This window comes from Gymnoscopelus braueri (genome assembly GCF_963280865.1).
Source record: "Gymnoscopelus braueri genome assembly, chromosome: 10".
Taxonomy (NCBI): Eukaryota; Metazoa; Chordata; class Actinopteri; order Myctophiformes; family Myctophidae; genus Gymnoscopelus; species Gymnoscopelus braueri.
Window position 1 is genome coordinate 35,357,635 of NC_137611.1, and position 19,175 is coordinate 35,376,809.

General features: G+C 41.0%; 1 protein-coding gene across 2 annotated transcripts in view; it reads left to right on the top strand.

Moving 5' to 3' along the window:
• Positions 1-1,869: 1,869 nt before the first annotated feature.
• eif2b3 (eukaryotic translation initiation factor 2B, subunit 3 gamma) overlaps positions 1,870-19,175 on the top strand; it is a 69,746-nt gene continuing 52,440 nt past the window's right edge. Inside the window, exons 1-3 of one of the 2 annotated variants that reach the window (XM_080439489.1) lie at positions 1,870-2,180; positions 3,261-3,420; positions 6,116-6,273. In XM_080439489.1, coding sequence (XP_080295615.1) covers positions 3,273-3,420; positions 6,116-6,273 — 306 coding nt within the window. In that variant the 5' untranslated portion in view covers positions 1,870-2,180; positions 3,261-3,272. The remainder of the gene's footprint in view (positions 2,181-3,260; positions 3,421-6,115; positions 6,274-19,175) is intronic. The other variant, XM_080439490.1, reaches the window with a different exon arrangement.

Here is a 19,175-nt window from a genome sequence, read left to right on the forward strand (position 1 = left end):
AGATTAGTGAGGTTTTCCCTAAACCTTTTATTATAGGGACTTTAACATGCTAACTGACCCGTTTTAGTGTGCATCTTCTTCCACTTCCAGGGGTCCTTTGGGGGGGAGGGTTCCAGGGGGTCCCCAGCTAAATTTGTTGATACAGCATCACAATCATTTTAACCACTTTTTCCATATTTTATACGTTGGCTATTCAAAAAATGTCAGATAAACAAGCTTAGCTTGTATATCTGCTATTTTGAACATTTCTTTTCAAATCTTAAAAGTTTTAAGAATTTATTTTACACAAATCTTCTCTTCTGGGGGTCCCTGGCACAAATGTTCATATGGGGGTCCTCTGCTACATATCAATTTGGGGGTCCTTGACATGAAAAGGTTTGAGAACCACTGCCCTAGCTTTCCACAGTACAGTACATGCATGCACATGGCCACAGGCATGCTGCAATTTATCCAGAGCAACTTACAAGAGTGAAATCTGAAAAGGCAGAGCATGCTCTCTAGTCAATAAACATAAGTCCCATAAGTAGAGTGCCGAGAGAACAATGTAGTCCCTCAAAGAAGCTTGGATGCCATAAACAATGAACCTAGCATCTGTCTAAACAACATGCTATCTACACTAAATCACATTCTTCACATTTGTGGTTGAGAAAAAACAAATCTAAGAAACAAAACACAAGAACAAGTAATCATGTTCATGTGTGTATTTGTACAGTATGTGTTTGTGAGTGAGAGAATGCAGAAAGATAGTGTGCATGTGTGCGTGCGTGTGCATGTATGTGTGTGTGTGTGTGTGTGTGTGTGTGTGTGAGAGAGAGAGATACAAAAACGCCTGTTTCTGAAGCTTCAACGTGTTTCCAAAGTATCTTCATTTAACCATTTGATGCACAACATCGGTATGCAAAAAAAAAATGAAATAGATATCTAATGAATACCTGGAATAATCAATTATTAAATCGGCTACAATAATTTTAAATGACATAGCAAAAAACAATATTGGAAATGAATATTATGGGTCATCTTCGAAGGAGTTTGCATCTAGCTTGTGCATCAAAGGGTTAACAAACTCTCAATTATTTTTGGGGAAACCAGTCATGAAGAGAGGACAATACATTATCTTTTTGAGACAATACAAAAGGTGACTGACTACTCAGTCTCCACTTAATATATTTAAGACTATTCTATTCTATTCTATTCTATTCTATCCTATTCTTACACCCCATGAAACCTTATTCAGTGGTGGAAAAAGTACTCACATTTTTTACGTAAGTAAAAGTATCAATACTGCAATGAAAAAATACTCTGTTACAAGTACAAGTCCAGAATTCAAAATGTACTTGAGTAAAAGTACAAAAGTATTGGGATCAAAATAAACTAAAGTACTAAAAACAAACGTACTCATCATGCAGAATGTCTCATTACACAGGTTTCAAGTGTATAAAATGTTTACAAATCTTTTGAAAATAACAGATCTACAAGCTCACAACACGTCGCGATGCGATGCGTTGTGAGCTTAGATCGGCTATTTTCAAATGGCCAAAATGTATACTGAGCTGAAGTTGTTAATGTATGTTTTGTAATAATAATCCAAATATAAAAAGTAACTAGTAACTAAAAAGTGTTCAAATAATTGTAGTGGAGTAAAATTATAATATTTGTCTCTGAGATGAAGTGGAGTATAGAAGTATAAAGTACAGAACATTGGAAATACTCAAGTAAAGTAAACATGCCTCAAAATTGTACTTAATCACAGTACTTTTAGTAAATGTACTTAGTTACTTTACACCACTGATGAAACCTTACTTTAGATGTAGAAAGAACGCTGATACTAGAAGGAACCATCATTTGGGACGAAGCGGAGCTGAGGTTCCTGCACGGACTTCTTTCACGGGACTCACACAGGTGTCATCATACATGCTAACGGTCGCCTGTTGCATATGGACTTATACCTAAATAACTAAACAATAACAGAATATATTTCCTTACCGTATATTCCAGGGCGTGCGTGTCTCGCATAGAAACCCTGCTGCTGGCTCTCCATCTCCTGTTTGTCGAAGCAGCGGCTGCCGTTCAAGTGCTACTCGTTAGCATAAGTGCTAACAACACAAAGTACATGCGACCAGCAGCGCTGTCATCATTATTCACTGACAACAAGTGATCAGAGGATCTCTGCACGTTGACAGGTAGGTTATGGTCATATAGTCATTCAATATCATGTTATACTTCATTCAATAGGATGTTCTAATATAGTAATTATATTAGAACTACATTAAACTACATGAAATGTACTCACTCATGCAATATGCTGCTATAATAATAATGTAATAGCCATTCTATACTGTTGTAATAGTCATTGAATATGTTGTTCTAATATAATCATTATTTTAGAACTACAGTACGCAATATGGTACCATAATAGTACAATATAGTCATTCAATATGCTGTTCTAATATAATCACTATATTAGAACTACATTAAACTACACAACATGTAGTCATGCCATATATGCTGCTATAATGATACAATATAGTCATTCTATTCTGTTATAATAGTCATTCAATATGCTGTTATAATATAGTCATTGTATTAGAACTACATTAAACAACATGAAATGTATTCATGCAACAAGCTGCTATAATAATATATTATAGTCCTTCTATTCTGTTGTAATAGTCATTCAATATGCTGTTATGATATAGTCATTCAGCAGATTGTGATTTACAGCACTCTAATGTTGTGCTAATTAACAATTAGCACACTTTCAGAGTTACAAATGGATAAATGAACACTGAGGATTTCATTTTACTGTGTAGTATTACTATTGAGTAGCCAATGCTTTTGGTATTTAAGAGCACACACTCTCTCTCTCTCTCCCTCTGTCTCTCCCCATCTTTCTCTCCATCTCTCTCTCTGTCTCTCATCTCTCTGTCTGTCCCTCTCTCCCTCTGCCCCCCCCTCTTCTCCCTCTGTCTCTCTCCATCTCTGTCTCTCTGTCTCCCCATATCTCTGTCTTTCTCCGTCTCTCTCTCTGTCTCGCATCTCTCTGTCTGTCTCTGTCTCTACCCCCCCCCTTCTCCCTCTGTCTCTCTCCGTCTTTCTCTCCATCTCTCTCTGTCTGTCTCTTCTCCCTCTGTCTCTCTCCATCTCTGTCTCTCTGTAACCCCATCTGTCTGTCTCTCATCTGTCTCTCTTGTCATTCCCTCTCCCCCCTCTGTTTCTCCGTATCTCTCTCTCCCTCTCTGTCTCGCCCTCCCCTCTCTCAGCAGACAGACGTCATGGAGCTCCAGGCGGTGTTGATGGCAGCAGGTGGGGGTTCCAGGATGATGGACCTGACCTACAACACCCCCAAACCTCTGCTGCCGGTGGGCAACAAGCCTCTCATCTGGTACCCCCTGAACCTTCTGGAGAGAGTGGGCTTTGAAGGTGACAGCCTTTTATAAGGGTGCAAGAGTTAATCCAACTAATCAGTTTAGTCGCTTGTAAAAAAGTTTTTGATTTTGATACAATTATTGATTTTCAAAAATACAGAAAATAGGAGATCTACTGCCTCTGTATTTTCGCTGTTTTTGCACGACACTGTTGTACAACATATCGTTGCTGTTGGACAGAAACCTCTTGTCTCCTTATTCTAACTTTTAGTTTTTTCGTAAATTAATGCCCTACTTGATCATACTACAGTGTCACACAATAGCATAAAAAATTGCAGATCTTCAAGCTCGAAACGTGGCGCGAAGCGATCTGCTACTTTTACTATTTTTGAATTTGAAATCTGAAAAGTATGGAGTTTTGGAGATACTGAATGAGGTTTCCAGTTTCCACCTGGCAGAGAGGACATTATAAAATAGGGCTTAACTGGTTAATCACACTAATTGAGCCAAAAAAAAAATGCTTCTCAACTATTAATTCGTTGATACGGCCTTTGCTTCATAATACAATGCCATCAATACTACTACTACCTCTATTACTTATTCACTCTCGACTGTCTGTCTCTCTGTTTCTCTCTCTCTCTTCCTCTCTCTCTCCGTATCTCTCCGTATCTCTCTCTTCATTCCATCTGTAATATTTTCTGGGTTTGATTCAGTAGTTTGGTGTTGTGTGGTTGCCAAATTGTCTTTGTTCTTCGTGTCAGTGGTACTGAAACTTCTCAGTGATAGGTAAGGCCTATATCGCCTGAGGGACCATTTGTGTCCATTTTCTTTTCTCTCTGGAGGTACATTTGGAAGGAATTGAGTAGCTCGGTGCCCCTGTCAATTAGACTGTTGAGGCGTTGTGTGTGTGTGTGTGCGTGTGTGCGTGTGTGCGCGCGTGCGTGTGTGTGCGTGTGCGTGCGTGTGCGTGTGGATTTACACCCCAGTCTAAATCATGTAATAATAGCACAATGAGCATTCGGTCCACAAATGACTGGCCTGTAAAGGGATTTGATACAATGGGCTTGCTTGCCAGTAAACAGGACTGTTTATTAGAGCAGCCCGTAGGTCCGCCTAGACCTAAAGAAAAGCTACCTTCCTATACATTATCATCATGTGTGGCCAGCAGTTTACTGTGTGCAGCCAACTAGCCAAAGCCCTGCAATTAGATTTTACAAGGCTGACACAGCCATAGTGAGCTAAATGCCCAGGAGGAGACACATTTTTATACAGACAAGGGTAATTAAAGCAGTTTTCTTTTTTGCTGTTTTTTCTTTTTTGGATTTGTTAAATGTTTTGGCCATTTTTGGAGAGGTAATGCCAGTGCCAACATAATGAAAGGCTGGTCTACACAGTAAACTTCTTCTCAGCATAAAATTGTATCCATTTGTAACTCTGCGAGTGAACAAATGTAACCAAATGGACCTGTAAGGGTTAAGTTAAGTTGACACTTACACTGAGTATTTTTTGTTTTGTATGTTCTGATGACGTAGGATTGTGGCTACATTGCATCTAGTCAAAAAAAAGAGTGGCTTTACCCAGTGTGCACTTTACAACGAGCTCTGTGCCATTTTGTAAATGCACAGCAACAGTACACATTCAGTATGTTTTTATTAGCAGCTTGGCTTCATTATCAGCTTTGCCAAATATGCTAGTCTCCCTCATTTTTGCATTTGTTTCTCTGATAGCTCTGTCACTGCTGGGCACACATGTGTTCAATCTACAATCCATACGTTTTAGGAACTCGGGTCTCCCACGTGGGAAACCAAATATTTACCACTCATATACAAGGGGGAATCCCCCCCCTCCTTAGTCAGGGGAGATATTGGTTTATGAGCTTCAGGCAGTACTACTTGTCAACCAGTAGGTGTCCTATCCCAACACCAGGGTCTAAATGTCTCATTGTGACGAGTAGGAGGCCTTATCCAACCACTGCAGATGTGCTGATCATACTGTTACTCTACCATACAGATTGGTTAACTAAACCCTATATACTTCATTGGCCCGGGGTCCCCAGGGGTCTATATTTGGTCCCCTCCTTTTTCCCTCTACTCCAAATCTCTTTGTCGAAAATAGCCAATCTACAATCTCCACTTCACATTATGTTCATGTAAGTGGTCCTTACTAAAGTTTGTTATAAGATGCCACGTCTACTCACTGTGAGTGGAGGGCTTTGGACTGTTCAGAAACCTGCCTGCTGTGATCATCATCGATAGGCAGGTTTGGTAATGTCAAACAAGATTTCAAATTCATATTTTTTATTAACCCATTCAATCCAGGAACGCATCTCTGTAATTTTTAGATTTCTATCTAAGAAATCATGAAAATGTGTGCAAATTAAAAAAACAACAACAACAAAAAACATATATATATATATATGTTTTTAACTTAAATCTTTGCTTCTGGAGGTCCCTGGAACATCATATTTTGAGATGGTGGGGGGGGGGGGGCGTCCGCAGAGATTTTTTTTTATTTTGGGAGAAAAAAAGTGAATTGAAAAAAAGTTTGAGAACCACTGATATTATAGCAACATAAGTTTTTTTTATTTATTTTTAAACTGTTAGACTTTAGAAGCCTTTTGTAGAATCATCCAGAAGCAAAGATTTTGAGTTACAAATGTTCACTTTAGAAAACAAATTAGTAGATCTACAAGCTCATAGCGTGGCACTCAGTGCTCATGTGGTTAATGTTTTTTCTTGTGGTCTCTCCAGAGGTGATAGTAATCACCACTAAGGAGGTGCAGAAGATGCTGAGCACAGACCCCAAGATGAAGCTGGACGTAAAGATGAAGCTGGACGTGGTGTGCATCCAGGACGACGCAGACATGGGCACCGCAGACGCTCTGCGGCACATCCAGCAGAAGATCAAGGTGTGTGTGTGTGTGTGTGTGTGTGTGTAGCAGGGTCTGAAGACCAAAAGCTTAACCCATTCAATCCGGGAACGCATCTCTGTCATTTTAGATTTCTTTGGCTATCTCTGTGTGAAAGATCGTGAACATTTGTGCATATCTTTTTAAAGCGAACATTTGTAAAATATTTTGTTCCAGGGCCCCCCAGAAGCAATGATTTGAGAAACAAATGTTCAGTTTAAAAATATATATATTCAAAGATTTGCACAACCTTTCACGTTTAAAAAAAAATAGCAGATCTAATAAGCTCATAATGCGTCACTCAGTGCTGCGCTTGTATATCTGCTATTTTTGAATAGCCAAAGGAATCTAAAATTACAGAGATTGAATGGGTTAAATCTGCCCCGGCCAAAGGGGGGATTCCCCGTTAGGCTAGTGTTGTTCCCAAACACTGGGTCACTGAGACCCATGTTTGGGTCATGTAACGATATTTATGGGTTGTGAGTAAATCATTATTTCAAAAGATTTCAAAAAATAAAAAAAGTCCAATATTTCACAAGAATTTCAGAAGTGTTCAAAATAAGTGAATTATCCATAAATTGAAAAAGTATTTTAAGAACTGTAGTGAAAATAGCTGATCTACAAGCTCACACCACGTCGCAATGCAAGTTTGGGTCCCGGGGAGACAACGAAATAATCTTTTGGATCTCAGCTTAAAAAGTTTGGGAACCAATGGGCTAGTGGATAAGATGTTTGGCTTGTTTGATGTTGGTGCCCCTTTAAAAATGAATCCCTGAAGTGTATGCCGGTACAGGAATTCCAGACAGTCTCAGGCAGATAAGGCCCTTGCACACAGAGTCCAATATCTTCGCACGAAACCCCCCCCCAAACATCTATCTATATACATATATTAATGAAATCTATGTGTGTGTGATCTTGAGAACAAACCGATCGACTTGACCCATGTGGGTGAGAAGTCGGTCGGTTCAGCGGCTCTCTGAAAAATATCGATATATCCGCAAAAGCCCATATATGGAATACCTGATGTCATTAATATGACGTCATAGTACATGATAGACTGGCCTGAACTCCATATTTGGGCATTCCTGACACGGAACTACATATATGGGCATAAAAGGGACAGACAGACAGACAGACAGACAGACAGACAGACAGACAGACAGACAGACACAGCCATCTTCATACATGAGCATGAATGGGAAACAGATAGACAGGTGGGGCATGCATTTCTAACTTGCATCGTTCCCAACTTCCCGAGTATTTTTCAAGTAGGCCCGTGCCCACTGGGCACTGCCATCGGGCAAGTGGTTGCAATGGTAAGTACTGTAATACGGCACCTAGGAAGAAAGCCATCATGTAGAGCGTTAGTGTGTGTCCGGCTGTCTGTCCGTGTGTCCGGGGATAATTCATTAATCTCACGAATCATTGGATTCACGAGATGAATGGACTTCCCATCGCTGGACTGATCAGCGCCACATTTCTTATGAATGCTGCCAGTAGGCCAAGGAAGTAAATCCCTTCATATTGTTCACATATTGCGAATATTCATTTTTGTGTGAACGTTTTTCACATGTTATGAATTCATGATCTCACACCCAGTCCCACCGAATACACCCATCAGCCTTTCCCAAATATGGTGTTCCATACTGTAAAAAAATATGACCTCAGAGAACCACAGGGAAACCACGGCATTATTTCAGCCAAAGCAAGCTAGAGCCCTGCATTTTTTAGAGGCGTTAAAAACTGACTGAGCAATAAATTAAAAAGATAAGCCCAGTATACTCACATTATTACATTTTTGACAAAATTACTTATGACAGGCTTAGTTTTTGGGGGGTTTCTGAACACTCCATGTTGTATGATAAACTAACCTTTTTTTCCCCCAATGGTGTTTATTCCAAGTTGAACACGGCTGGAAATTGTGGTGAATGAATCACCACCAGTGCTCTAATATCGGTTCAATCAAAAGATAATCATAATAATCTATGAAGTATTTGACATGGTGAAAACGCATCATCAGCTGGAACTGATCACTTGCCATTTTGGAAGGATACGTGCCATGGGGAAAGGGTGCGATTTCTTTTGGATGACGCAGACCAGTGCACACCAAATTGGATGTGCTTTCCTTGTCCATCAAATTAAAAACAAAACAAAACAACGCACCAGACTGCGTATAAATACCTATTGTAGAACACTGGCTCTTAATGTGGGGTTTCGGGGACTCTCAGGGATTGTTGAGGGCGTTAATAGCGTTTTTTTGGCTATTAAAAAATAGCAGATATACAAGCTCATAGCACGGCACCGAGTGCCGCGCTATGAGCTTGTAGATCTGCTATTTTTGAAAAATCGGGAAAATGTGTGCAAATCTTTGAATATATATTTTTGAAAGTGAACATTTGTAACTCAAATCTTTGCTTCTGGGGGGTCCCTGAAAAAAAATATTTTACAAGTGTTCGCTTGTAAAAAAAGAAATTCAATGATTTGCACAAATGTTCAAGATTTTTCAAAAATAGCAGATCTACAAGCTCATAGCGCGGCACGCCAAGTTCAGGCTGGGCCGGTGCATCTGAGGAGCAGGAGGACTAGTAGATATGAAGGAAGAAGGACATGGATGAATGTCAGTGCATTTTCATCAGGTCATGGTGAGATGTTATCAGGATTGGTTTTCAAAGCAGTGGGTGTGGGTTTGTGGTGTGGGGTTTTCTATGGTGTCCAAGTCCTTTTCATTGAATTTAGATTTCCCCAGACGTATCAGTAGGTAGTGGTGTAGCCATTTACGTAGCCAGGTCCCCGGTTGAATGACGTGGACCCTAAAAGAGTCTGTAACTAATGGAGTGTGCAAATGGAACCGAAATGACCCTTACAGCAATGATGTGGTTCCATTTGTACACTGTCGGGGTTACATTAACAGTTAAGATTCACTGCTATAGAATATCCTAGCAGTGGAACAGTGGTCAACCAGGGGTGCAGCTTGAGAGGCGATGCCAGGAAAACTCAATCTGCTCCCATCTGCACAACAGCTTTGCTTACTTTCAGTGAGGTCATTTGTTTTTTATTTGGTATTCTCCTTTTTCTTTTTTTTTTAAAGTAAGGGATAGTGTACAGTGAGGCGGTCATTATTGGAAAATAAACCCACCGGCAGGTCAAGGTTTATTTTCCAATAACTACAGCCTCACTGTACATTATCACGCTTATTACACGGTTACACAGCTTCCGCTTCCATTGCAGCGCAAGAAACACGGGCTGAACACCAGTCTGTTATTGAGAACAGCTATCGGGAAATAACTGATTTCTTGCAGGTCTAGGAAATAACAGATTTAGAGATAGATTTAGTAGGTTATAGCATGTTATTATTAGACAAATGCTAGGTTCATTGTTTACCTGGTATTCTGTTTCAATTTACAGATTATTATTTTGATAGTAATTATTTAGACTGATGCCAGGTTCTTGGTTTATTGAGGCACTGACACTGTCTCTGCATTTGATGTACAGTATGTGTTTACCTTGCTTATTATAAGTCGCTCTGGTTAAGAGCATCTGCTAAATGCCTAAATTGTAAACAGACGGTGTGATGCCTCTATTGGCCAATTAGAATCCAGTATTCAACAAAGCAGTATCATAAGTTTTGATGTTAATGCTATTGAAAGTGTTTTTTTTTTATTATGTTTTTGTATCTAACTTTCGTCACGTCGAACGTGTATTTCCAAAACCGTTGAAATGAAAAGATTAGAACAAAGAATAACGGTGTTCCATTGGATTATAGTGTGTGTTATCTGGTTAGTGCACGTCATACTAGAACTAGCATGTGCACAGATCTACAATCCTGTCTATTTTCGGTGCGCGACGCCCGCATAAAGCTATTAACAACTCAGGCTTAAGAGAGTATAAAGAGAGAAGGCAAAGTGAGAATAGTGATTGTCAGGAGAGATGGAGGGAGCGTGAAAGAAATAAATGGATGGAGTGGTGGTGGTGGGGTGGGTGGAGGGTTAGAGAGAGAGAGGGAGTGACGGAGAGATCCTGTGTGCCGCAGCGCCATCACTGATCCGTGCCTTCCCCTCCCTGGACGGCAGAAGAAGCCGAAGTGCCTCATTTCACCTGCCGAAAACACACCACACATACTGTAGCACGCACACACACACACACACACACACACACACACAATCTTCCCTACACCGCTGCCGCCAGACCCCCGTCTTGTCCTGCCTGCTGCCTGCTCAACCTTCCATCCCACGCTCCATGTTTCCATCCATCCATCCTTCTCTTTCTCTCCTTCTCTCGCTCCCTCTCTCCCTCCCTCCCTCCATCCGTCTCTTTCTCTAAACAGATGAGGTCATGGTGGAGGGCCTATAGCCAGCCTCCTGCCAGTCAGTTTAAACTGTGCACCATTTACACTCATCCTGCACATCTGTTTGCACACACACACACACACACACACACACACACACACACACACACACATATATGCACGCACTGCGTGCATATGTGTGTGTGTGTGTGTGTGTGTGTACCAGTCTATAGAACGGACCAGTGATACTCACCCCAGAGCGATGTGCGTGCGTACACAGTGTATGTACAAGTATGTGTTTTTGTGTGTTTGTACGGGTGTGTGCACGGCCAGTCAAAGGAGCGCACCATTGATAATAACCAACCAGAAGGAAGCATTCAGGGGCTTTGGGCCCTGGATGACATACAGTACAGGACATGGGGGGAATTTAGCGTTGTGTGCGTGAGCGTGATTGTGCACGTGCAGATAGGTTGTTAACGGCAGATTGCTCTTTTTCGTTCTTTGCTTGAGGTAAAAACCATACTTAAACCAGTGGTTAAAGTACCATTATACTACGTTGTTGTATCCAAGCCGGATCACAATCGATTGATTTATCATTAAAATAAGCATGTGCTGAAAATGTACACAGGGTTTTAAAGATTTTAAAGATTTTCAAGTGGGCCCTGATCCAGAAAAGGTTGAAAACCACTGTGTTAATCACTTATAAACCCTGTATGGTTGAGCCGAGTCCCTCAGGGCTCTATACTGGTATCTTTTCTGTTTTCTGTTGTTGTGGGGAAAGCTTTCGCTGAAAATAGCCGTTCGATAAGCTCACAATGGTCACAACGCATTGTGAGCTTGTCGATCGGCTATTTTTTGCGAAAGCTTTCCCCACAATACAGATGCTAGGGTTTAACACATTCAAGCCTGGAACGCAACTACAAACGTCCTCTGAATCCTAACAGTTTTCTGAAAAAACGTATGTTGCTATATCAGTGGTTCTCAAACGTTTTCATGTCAAGGACCCTCAAAATTATATGTATTTGGCTGCCGACCCCAAAGGTCAAAGGCAAAGATTTGAGTTAAAAATGTTCGCTTGAAAAAATATATGTATTCAAAGATTTGCACAAATGTTCAAGATTTTTCAAAAATGGCAGATCTACAAGCTCATAGCGCGGCACTCGGTGCCACGCTACGAGCTTGTAGTTCTGCTATTTTTGAATAGCCAAAGTATAAAATAATGGTTATAGCTCAAATCTAAAATGACACAGATGCGTTCCCGGATTGAATGGGTTAAGTGGTTGAACCAATTTTGCCCTGTTTTCTAAAAAGCAAATATAGACGATCTTAACAAGCTCACAATGCGTTGACGGGGTACCACATGGGACAAGTGAGCACAGCCATGTACCACACAGGACGGCGAGTCCCCGGTTCAATACCCGGCTGGCTGGACTATTTGCTACATGTTACTACCCCTCCTCTCTCTCTCTCTCTCTTGTGTTTCCCGTCTCTCTCCATCATATATCTATCAAATAGAGGCTCCGAAAAATAAAGAAATAACAACGCCCAGCAGAGTGACGGAAAAGACTGCTCGACTCATTTTACTCCAGCACACCAAGCATAAACTAGCAGTAGCACCAGCTTAAAGGAGTAGTTCACCCAAAGAATTACCTATTTTCTAGTGGCAGTTATCAAATGATTGGCTTAGGAATGCGATAAAAGGGGGCACGGTGGCGCAGTCGGTAGCGCTGTCGCCTCACAGCTAGAAGGTCCTGGGTTCGATTCCCGCAGGGGACGCTGTGGGCGCTGGGGGCGTGTTCTCTCCTCCGCGTCATCAGTGCCCATACCCTAGGTGGGGTTGGCGAAAGGGCCTTTCTGTGTGGAGTTTGCATGTTCTCCCCGTGTCTCCTAGGGTAGGTACCCTCACAAAAACATGCAGTAATCCTGGTCACTATACTGCCTCCCCCTGGCCAGCCGGGGCGCCTATGGAGGGGAAAGGAACTGGTTGGAATAACGTGTTCCTTCCACGCGCTACGTCTAACCAGGGAAACTCTCCCCTGTCAGGTGACAAGAAGGTCAGTTGGCTCTCATGCATTGAAGGAGGCATGAGCTCGTCCCTGGCCTCCCTAGGTTGGCAGAGGGAAGGTAGTGCCCAGGATTACATAGAGAATTGGCAGTGGGTGTAAAAAAATAGGGTTACAAAATCGTGGGATAAAAACGTATAAAAATAAATAAAAAATGAATGCGATAAAAACTACAAAATCTTCAGGAATTCAATGCTTCATGGGGTGTGTAATTGATAGAAAATAAGTCATTTTTGGCGGTGAACTACTCCTTTAAGTTTATCAGGACTCCAAAATTGATAAAAAAAGTTTAGTTGTAGCACTTTTTAACAGCAACAACTGTTACTCTATTGGGAATTTTAACAACCCTCGTCTACAATTTCTTAATTTGTATAGTAGTGCTAGTGTATATCGTGTATGGACCAATAATGGGGATTTTAAAACGTATGCTAAAAAAAAAACTCAACGTAGTACCCTTAATACTGTAAAAACACTTAGTTATACATTTTTTGTTACATTCATTTGTTTAATTTCCTCAACATTCAGCAGCAGTGACGACAATAAAGAGATCATCACGAATAACAACAGTAGCAAGTAGAAGGTAAAGAAATGACATTAATCATACTGTAGCACATTGGTTCTGAAAGTGGGGTCCGGGGACCCCCAGGGTTCCTTGGGGGGGGGGGGGGGGTCCCTAGCAAAAATCGTGAAAATTAGTGCAAACATTTTGAACATATATTTTTTTAAAGCGAACATTTGTTACTCAAATCTTTGCTCCTTGGGGTCTGCGGCCAAATACATATCATTTTGGGGGTCCTTGACATGGAAAAGTTTGAGAATCACTGCTGTAGCATACTGAGGTTCTTGCGGGTGCTGTGTGCATGGGTCCTACTTCTAAAAATATATCCATATAAGTGTGTGCGCACTGCGCAGAGTATGATGTGTAAAATATCTATATACTGTGTGCTTTGTTGACATCCATAACATGGATATATGATGTTTGCACATGAATCTTTTAATAAACAACCTAGCATGGCCATATGAGTTCAAACTGTAAATGTTTAAGTTGAGATACACACTCACTCTCGTGTTACTGTAGTTGTGAGGACATCAATGTTTTAGGACGGCAATTATTTTTTAAATTTCTTTTAAAGATATTTTTGGGGACTTTTTGCCCTTTATTTATAGTCTTCATTAGAGACAGACAGGAAACAGGGAAAGAGAGATGGGGAGAGACATGCAGCAAAGATTGTCGGAAACGGGACTTGAACCAGCGATGGCTGTCAGACTACACCGGAGCCCATGGTGCCCAGACTGTTACGCCAGCTGTCCCGGCCTGGACGGCAATTTTATGAAAGATTTTTTAACTCTTATTTGAACCGAAAATAGTTGATCTACAAGCTCACAACACGTCACGTCGCAACACGTTGAGAGCTGGTCCGTCGGCTATTTATTTTCGGCGCGTATGAAATCAGGCATAACAAAAACCCTAACCTCTAAATGCCTAGTCCTAATCCTAACCCCAACGTGAATCTTTTCCTGATTGTAAGCCTAAAAGAAAAGAAAAAAATATATACTTGTGGAGACATTTGGCCCTCACAAGAATAGTAAAACACACACACACACACACACACACACACACACACACACACACACACACACACACACACACACACACACACACACACACACACACACACACAGAAGGGGGACCAGCTCCAGCATGCTCCCATTGAGAATGCTTGGGTTCCTAATCCTTTGAGCAGCCGGCTAGATTAGAGGCATTGAGTTACACACACACTCCAACGTACACACACTGTAGGGTGATGAGTGAAGAACCCGAGCAATAGCCTGCCAAATCCCTGTGTGGAGATCACTCAAACAAACTGTCACACACACACACACACACACACACACACACACACACACACACACACACACACACACACACACACACACACACACACACACACACACACACACACAGGCACACGTTTGTATTACTGTACTTGCGAGGACGTCAACATCATTAGGATGGCATTGAAAATAGCCCAAAATTTGCATTTATAAATTAGTCATAACTCTTAACCCCAACCCTAAATCTAGTTTTTAAACCATAAAACAAACAACTATTTCCCTTGTGAGGGCCAGGAAAATGGTCCTCGCAAAGTCTATTTATAAACATTTTACTATGCTTGTGGGGACACATTGTCCTCACAAGTAAAGTAATACAAACACACACACACACACACACACACACTCACGGATACAAATGCGCGCACACGCACGCATGCCACTTTACACAAATACCCTCCCACAAAGGGATTTGGTGTAACCTATCAAACAAAATACTTACAGGAATCGGTGTGGAGTCTGGGTGTGTTTAGTGGGTCATTTTCCCCTCTAGCTTATATTCAGGAGAAAGATTAACAACCGCATTGCTGTGGGGTTTGCTTCAGTCATCAGCTACGGTGACGTTACAATGAAAAAATGGATATGCCCCAAATCATAACTTGCATCTTTCCCCATAAGGGCTTAACTTCTGAATGGAGTGCTTTACATGGACTGTATTGTCTTGCTGTGACTGCTTAACCCTTTCAATCCGGGAACGCATATATGTGTCATTTTAGATTTTTAGCTATAACTATTATTTTATACGTTGGGCTATTCAAAAATAGCAGATCTACAAGCTCATAGCGTGGCACAGAGCTTATAGATCTGCTATTTTTTTTTTTTAATAGTGAAGATTTGTGAAAATCTTTGAATATATATATTTTTTTAAAGCTAACATTTTTTTACTCAAATCTTTGTTTCTGGGTGGTCCCTGGAACAACATATTTTGAGATGGGGGGTCGGCGGCCAAATACATATCATTTTGGGTGTGATGGTTTTACCCATCAAAACATGTTGTTCCAGGGACCCCCAGGAACAAACATTTGTGTTAAAAATATATATATATATTCAAAGATTTGTACAAATGTTCAAGATTTTTTCAAAAAATAGCAGATCTACAAGCTCATAGCGCGGCACCGAGTGCCGTGCTATGAGCTTGTATATCTGCTATTTTTGAATAGCCGAAGTATAAAATGATGGTTATAGCTAAAAATCTAAAATGACACAGTATGCGTTCCCGGTCTTAATGGGTTAAGTCCCTTTGACGTTTTCATTGTCAACCAGGTTTGATCAGCTGGCGTCTTGAGTCGGCGTGGGCTAAAAGAGTAGGCGCACGTGTTTTCAGCAAGCCCAAAAGAAACGACTAGACCACATGAGCACACACACACCCATTTGAAAATAGCCGATCTACAAGGCGATCACGACACGTCGATACGTTGTGAGCTTGTAGATCTGCTATTTTCAAAAGTAATCATGAAAAAACTTAAATACACATCTTGTATAATGGGGGTCCCTGGCACACAATATTTTCAGATGGGGGTCCACGGACAGATGCATATACATTTGGGGGTCCTTGAAAAGTTTGAGATCCACTGGTTTGAACAACATTAGGAAGGTAGCCCAAATAAGCACCTACACTTAAAAAACAAGCCCCAAAAAAACGCAACCCGCAACTACCAATATTTACAAGCAACTTTACAGAAAAACAAGTCCAAAGTCGCTTATAATAAGCGGACATGGCAACCCTGGCTTTCAGAGCCTCGGATTGAAAATTGTGTCTAGAGCTGTTCGCCGCAAACATTGAAGCCGTTAAGACAAAGAGCGTTTTGGCAGAGCAGGACTGAGAGATCCAACACAAGCTATTTCATGTGAGCGGGACACAGGAGATGCGGTTGAATGAAGACTAGACCCATGCCTCCTCTTTTCCCTCTCTCTGGTACCCCCCTTCCCTCTCTTTCTTTCTACCTTTTCCTCTAATGTCCTTTGGTGAGGTCCCTGATTCTGGCATAGCCATGATACAGTAGCGTTACACTTTAACCACACACACCCAGAGCATCCCTATTCTTGGCATGTCGTAAATCGACCAATCAGGAAACCCATTCGGTAAAAAAAAGAAGAAAAAAAACAAAGCTTTTGTTTTTGCCAATGGAGGCACAACCTCCTTTTTTGTGTTAAACAGGAACTTGGGTTTGGCTCCTTCCGGGTGCTTCTTTGTTTATTCCTACTAACAACAATATTGCATGTTTAAGGCAGTAAGTGCTGACAGATTCTGCTGTCTTGAGAGATTAATAAAAGACACGTTCGGTGTATAGTCATAAATAGTCTTGAATTTCACCATAAATATATGATCTACAAGCTTGGATATTTTTGGCAAAGAGATTTTATTTTAGAGGGATAAAAAGGAGGGGGCCAAGTACAGACCCCTGGGTAATCCGGTGGGGTTTAAGGGGTTAAGGACATGTCTTACTTTAAGACCAGGGGTTAGCTGTTACAGGTCCAGTGTCCGCCGTGTAGATCAAATGTGTGACTTTTCAGCTAAGTTCAGATCTTTATTGTTCCACATGGGAAATGTGGCGGACTAACGGTCTGTAGAAACCAACGGGGCTCGCTTTGTCCATTCTTTTTACAGTCTATGGTCTGGTCTTATTTGAAAACAAAAATAATAACGACAGATAATCAGCTATAAACAGTTAAAAACAGACAATCCATAAAAACGCTACCCTAAAAACAAGAACCAAAATGCGATGTAAGGAACTATGTGAAAACAAGTGCTGATGGAGGCCTTGGGCAGTGTGCAAATACAGTTTCTTTATTGTACATTTCGTTGCTGTCAGGCGGAAACATGGTTTAAAGCAAAATAAAATCTCATGACCGAAAACTTTTCCCCAATCTGTGATTTGTGAAACAATCGGCACAATATGTAGAATTATGATGTTTTGTCCATATTTTTTAACAAAAACCTGGAAACCTCATATCTCCATATTTCAAAATGTGTATGTTTTTATTTTGTAAATCAACGCCTTACTTCATCATACAAGAGTGTTGCACAAAAAGTAGTGAAAACAGCTGATCTACAAGCTCACAACGCGTCGCTTCACGACGCGTTGTGAGCTTGTAGATCGGCTTTTTTTTTTTTTTTTGTAATGTTCTTCAAATTAATAATAAAAAAGGAACGGCTTTGGGACATACAAGGTTTCCGCCCGACAGCGACGCTATAAGAAAGGAGTGTTTGTACGCATTGCACCTGGTCATTGCAACCTCTGTCCTGCAGAGAGCAGCTGACATTCCTCATTAAGGGGGCGGTTGGGATTATTGGCACTTCTCCTCGCCTTCTGCCAGGAGGACTCCCCAAAGCTAAAGATTAATGTGGACCGCTGCTGCTCACCGGTTAATCTATGCCAATCACCGTAAACTACTTTTGCTTGATCTGGTTTCCTTTCTTATAACTTTTAGGTTTTGAGGTTTTGCCGAAGCAAAACGATCAGTGATCGGACACTCTCCCTAAACCCTTTTACCACACTATTGCCCCATTATATCCGGGTGGGGCAGGCCTTATTAAAGGTAGGGTAAGTGATATTTTGTCATAAAAAATAAGTGTTAAAGGGATAGTTCACCCAAAAAAATATTTTTTTCCTATCAATTAGTCACCCCATGGAGACTTGAATTCATGGATATTGTTTCAAGTCTCCATGGGGTGACTAATCGATAGAAAACAAGTAATTTTGGTGGTGAACTATCCCTTTAAATATCTCTATATTCTGATAGTACTCATCGATATAGAGTGTTTGTTCAGTAACATGGGTCTCCCTGTCTCTCCTGCGCTTTATTTATTTATAAGATATTTTGGGGGCTTTTCTGCCTTTATTGATAGTACACAGTAGAGAGAGACAGGAAACTAGGAGAGAGAGACGGGAAGTGACACACAGCAAAGGTCGTCGCATTAGAGAATATATGTGGTATGCGCCCTAACCACTAGGCTAGCGGCGCCCCTCTCCAGCTCTTTATTAAACTGAAAATGCATTTTCAGTTCGCGGTGCCAACTTTTATCCAATCCCGAGAGAGAAGTCATACAGGATACAGAAATGAACACTGGAACACGATCAAATTGAAGCTGATAAATGGTTACTCTCTCCTGATTGGCTGAAATTGGCAACCCACCTGAATTATTTATTTATTTTCCATTTATTAAAGAGCTGGAGAGACGGGGAGAGCCCTGTCACTGAACACACACTCTCTACTGTATAGCAATGATTACTATCAGAATATAGAGCTTTTATCAAAAGCACTTTTTGTTTTAACCTAAAAATATCACTTACCCTACCTTTTTAAGAGAAGGCCTATTAGTTTACGGTATAGACTTTCTGATCAATGTGTGTGGGGTAAAATATCTCTTAGAATATCCTCTCTATCTATTCCATAGCCCAGTGGTTCTCATTTTGTTGATGGAGACAAATGATACCAGGCTTTCCCCCCCCCTCGTATATTGCGAATCCAGTCCAAAATATTGTGGGCTCAAAGCTTCAAGTGGTTCTGAGTGAATGAAGAATGAATTAACAGGCAGATACTCTGTTGTACTAATAATTGTAATTATACAAATTATTTATTATCCTAGCCTAATTAATTAACTCTCTCAGTGCCAGACCCCGAGTTATCCCGAGTTTTTGGGTTATACCCTCAGTGCC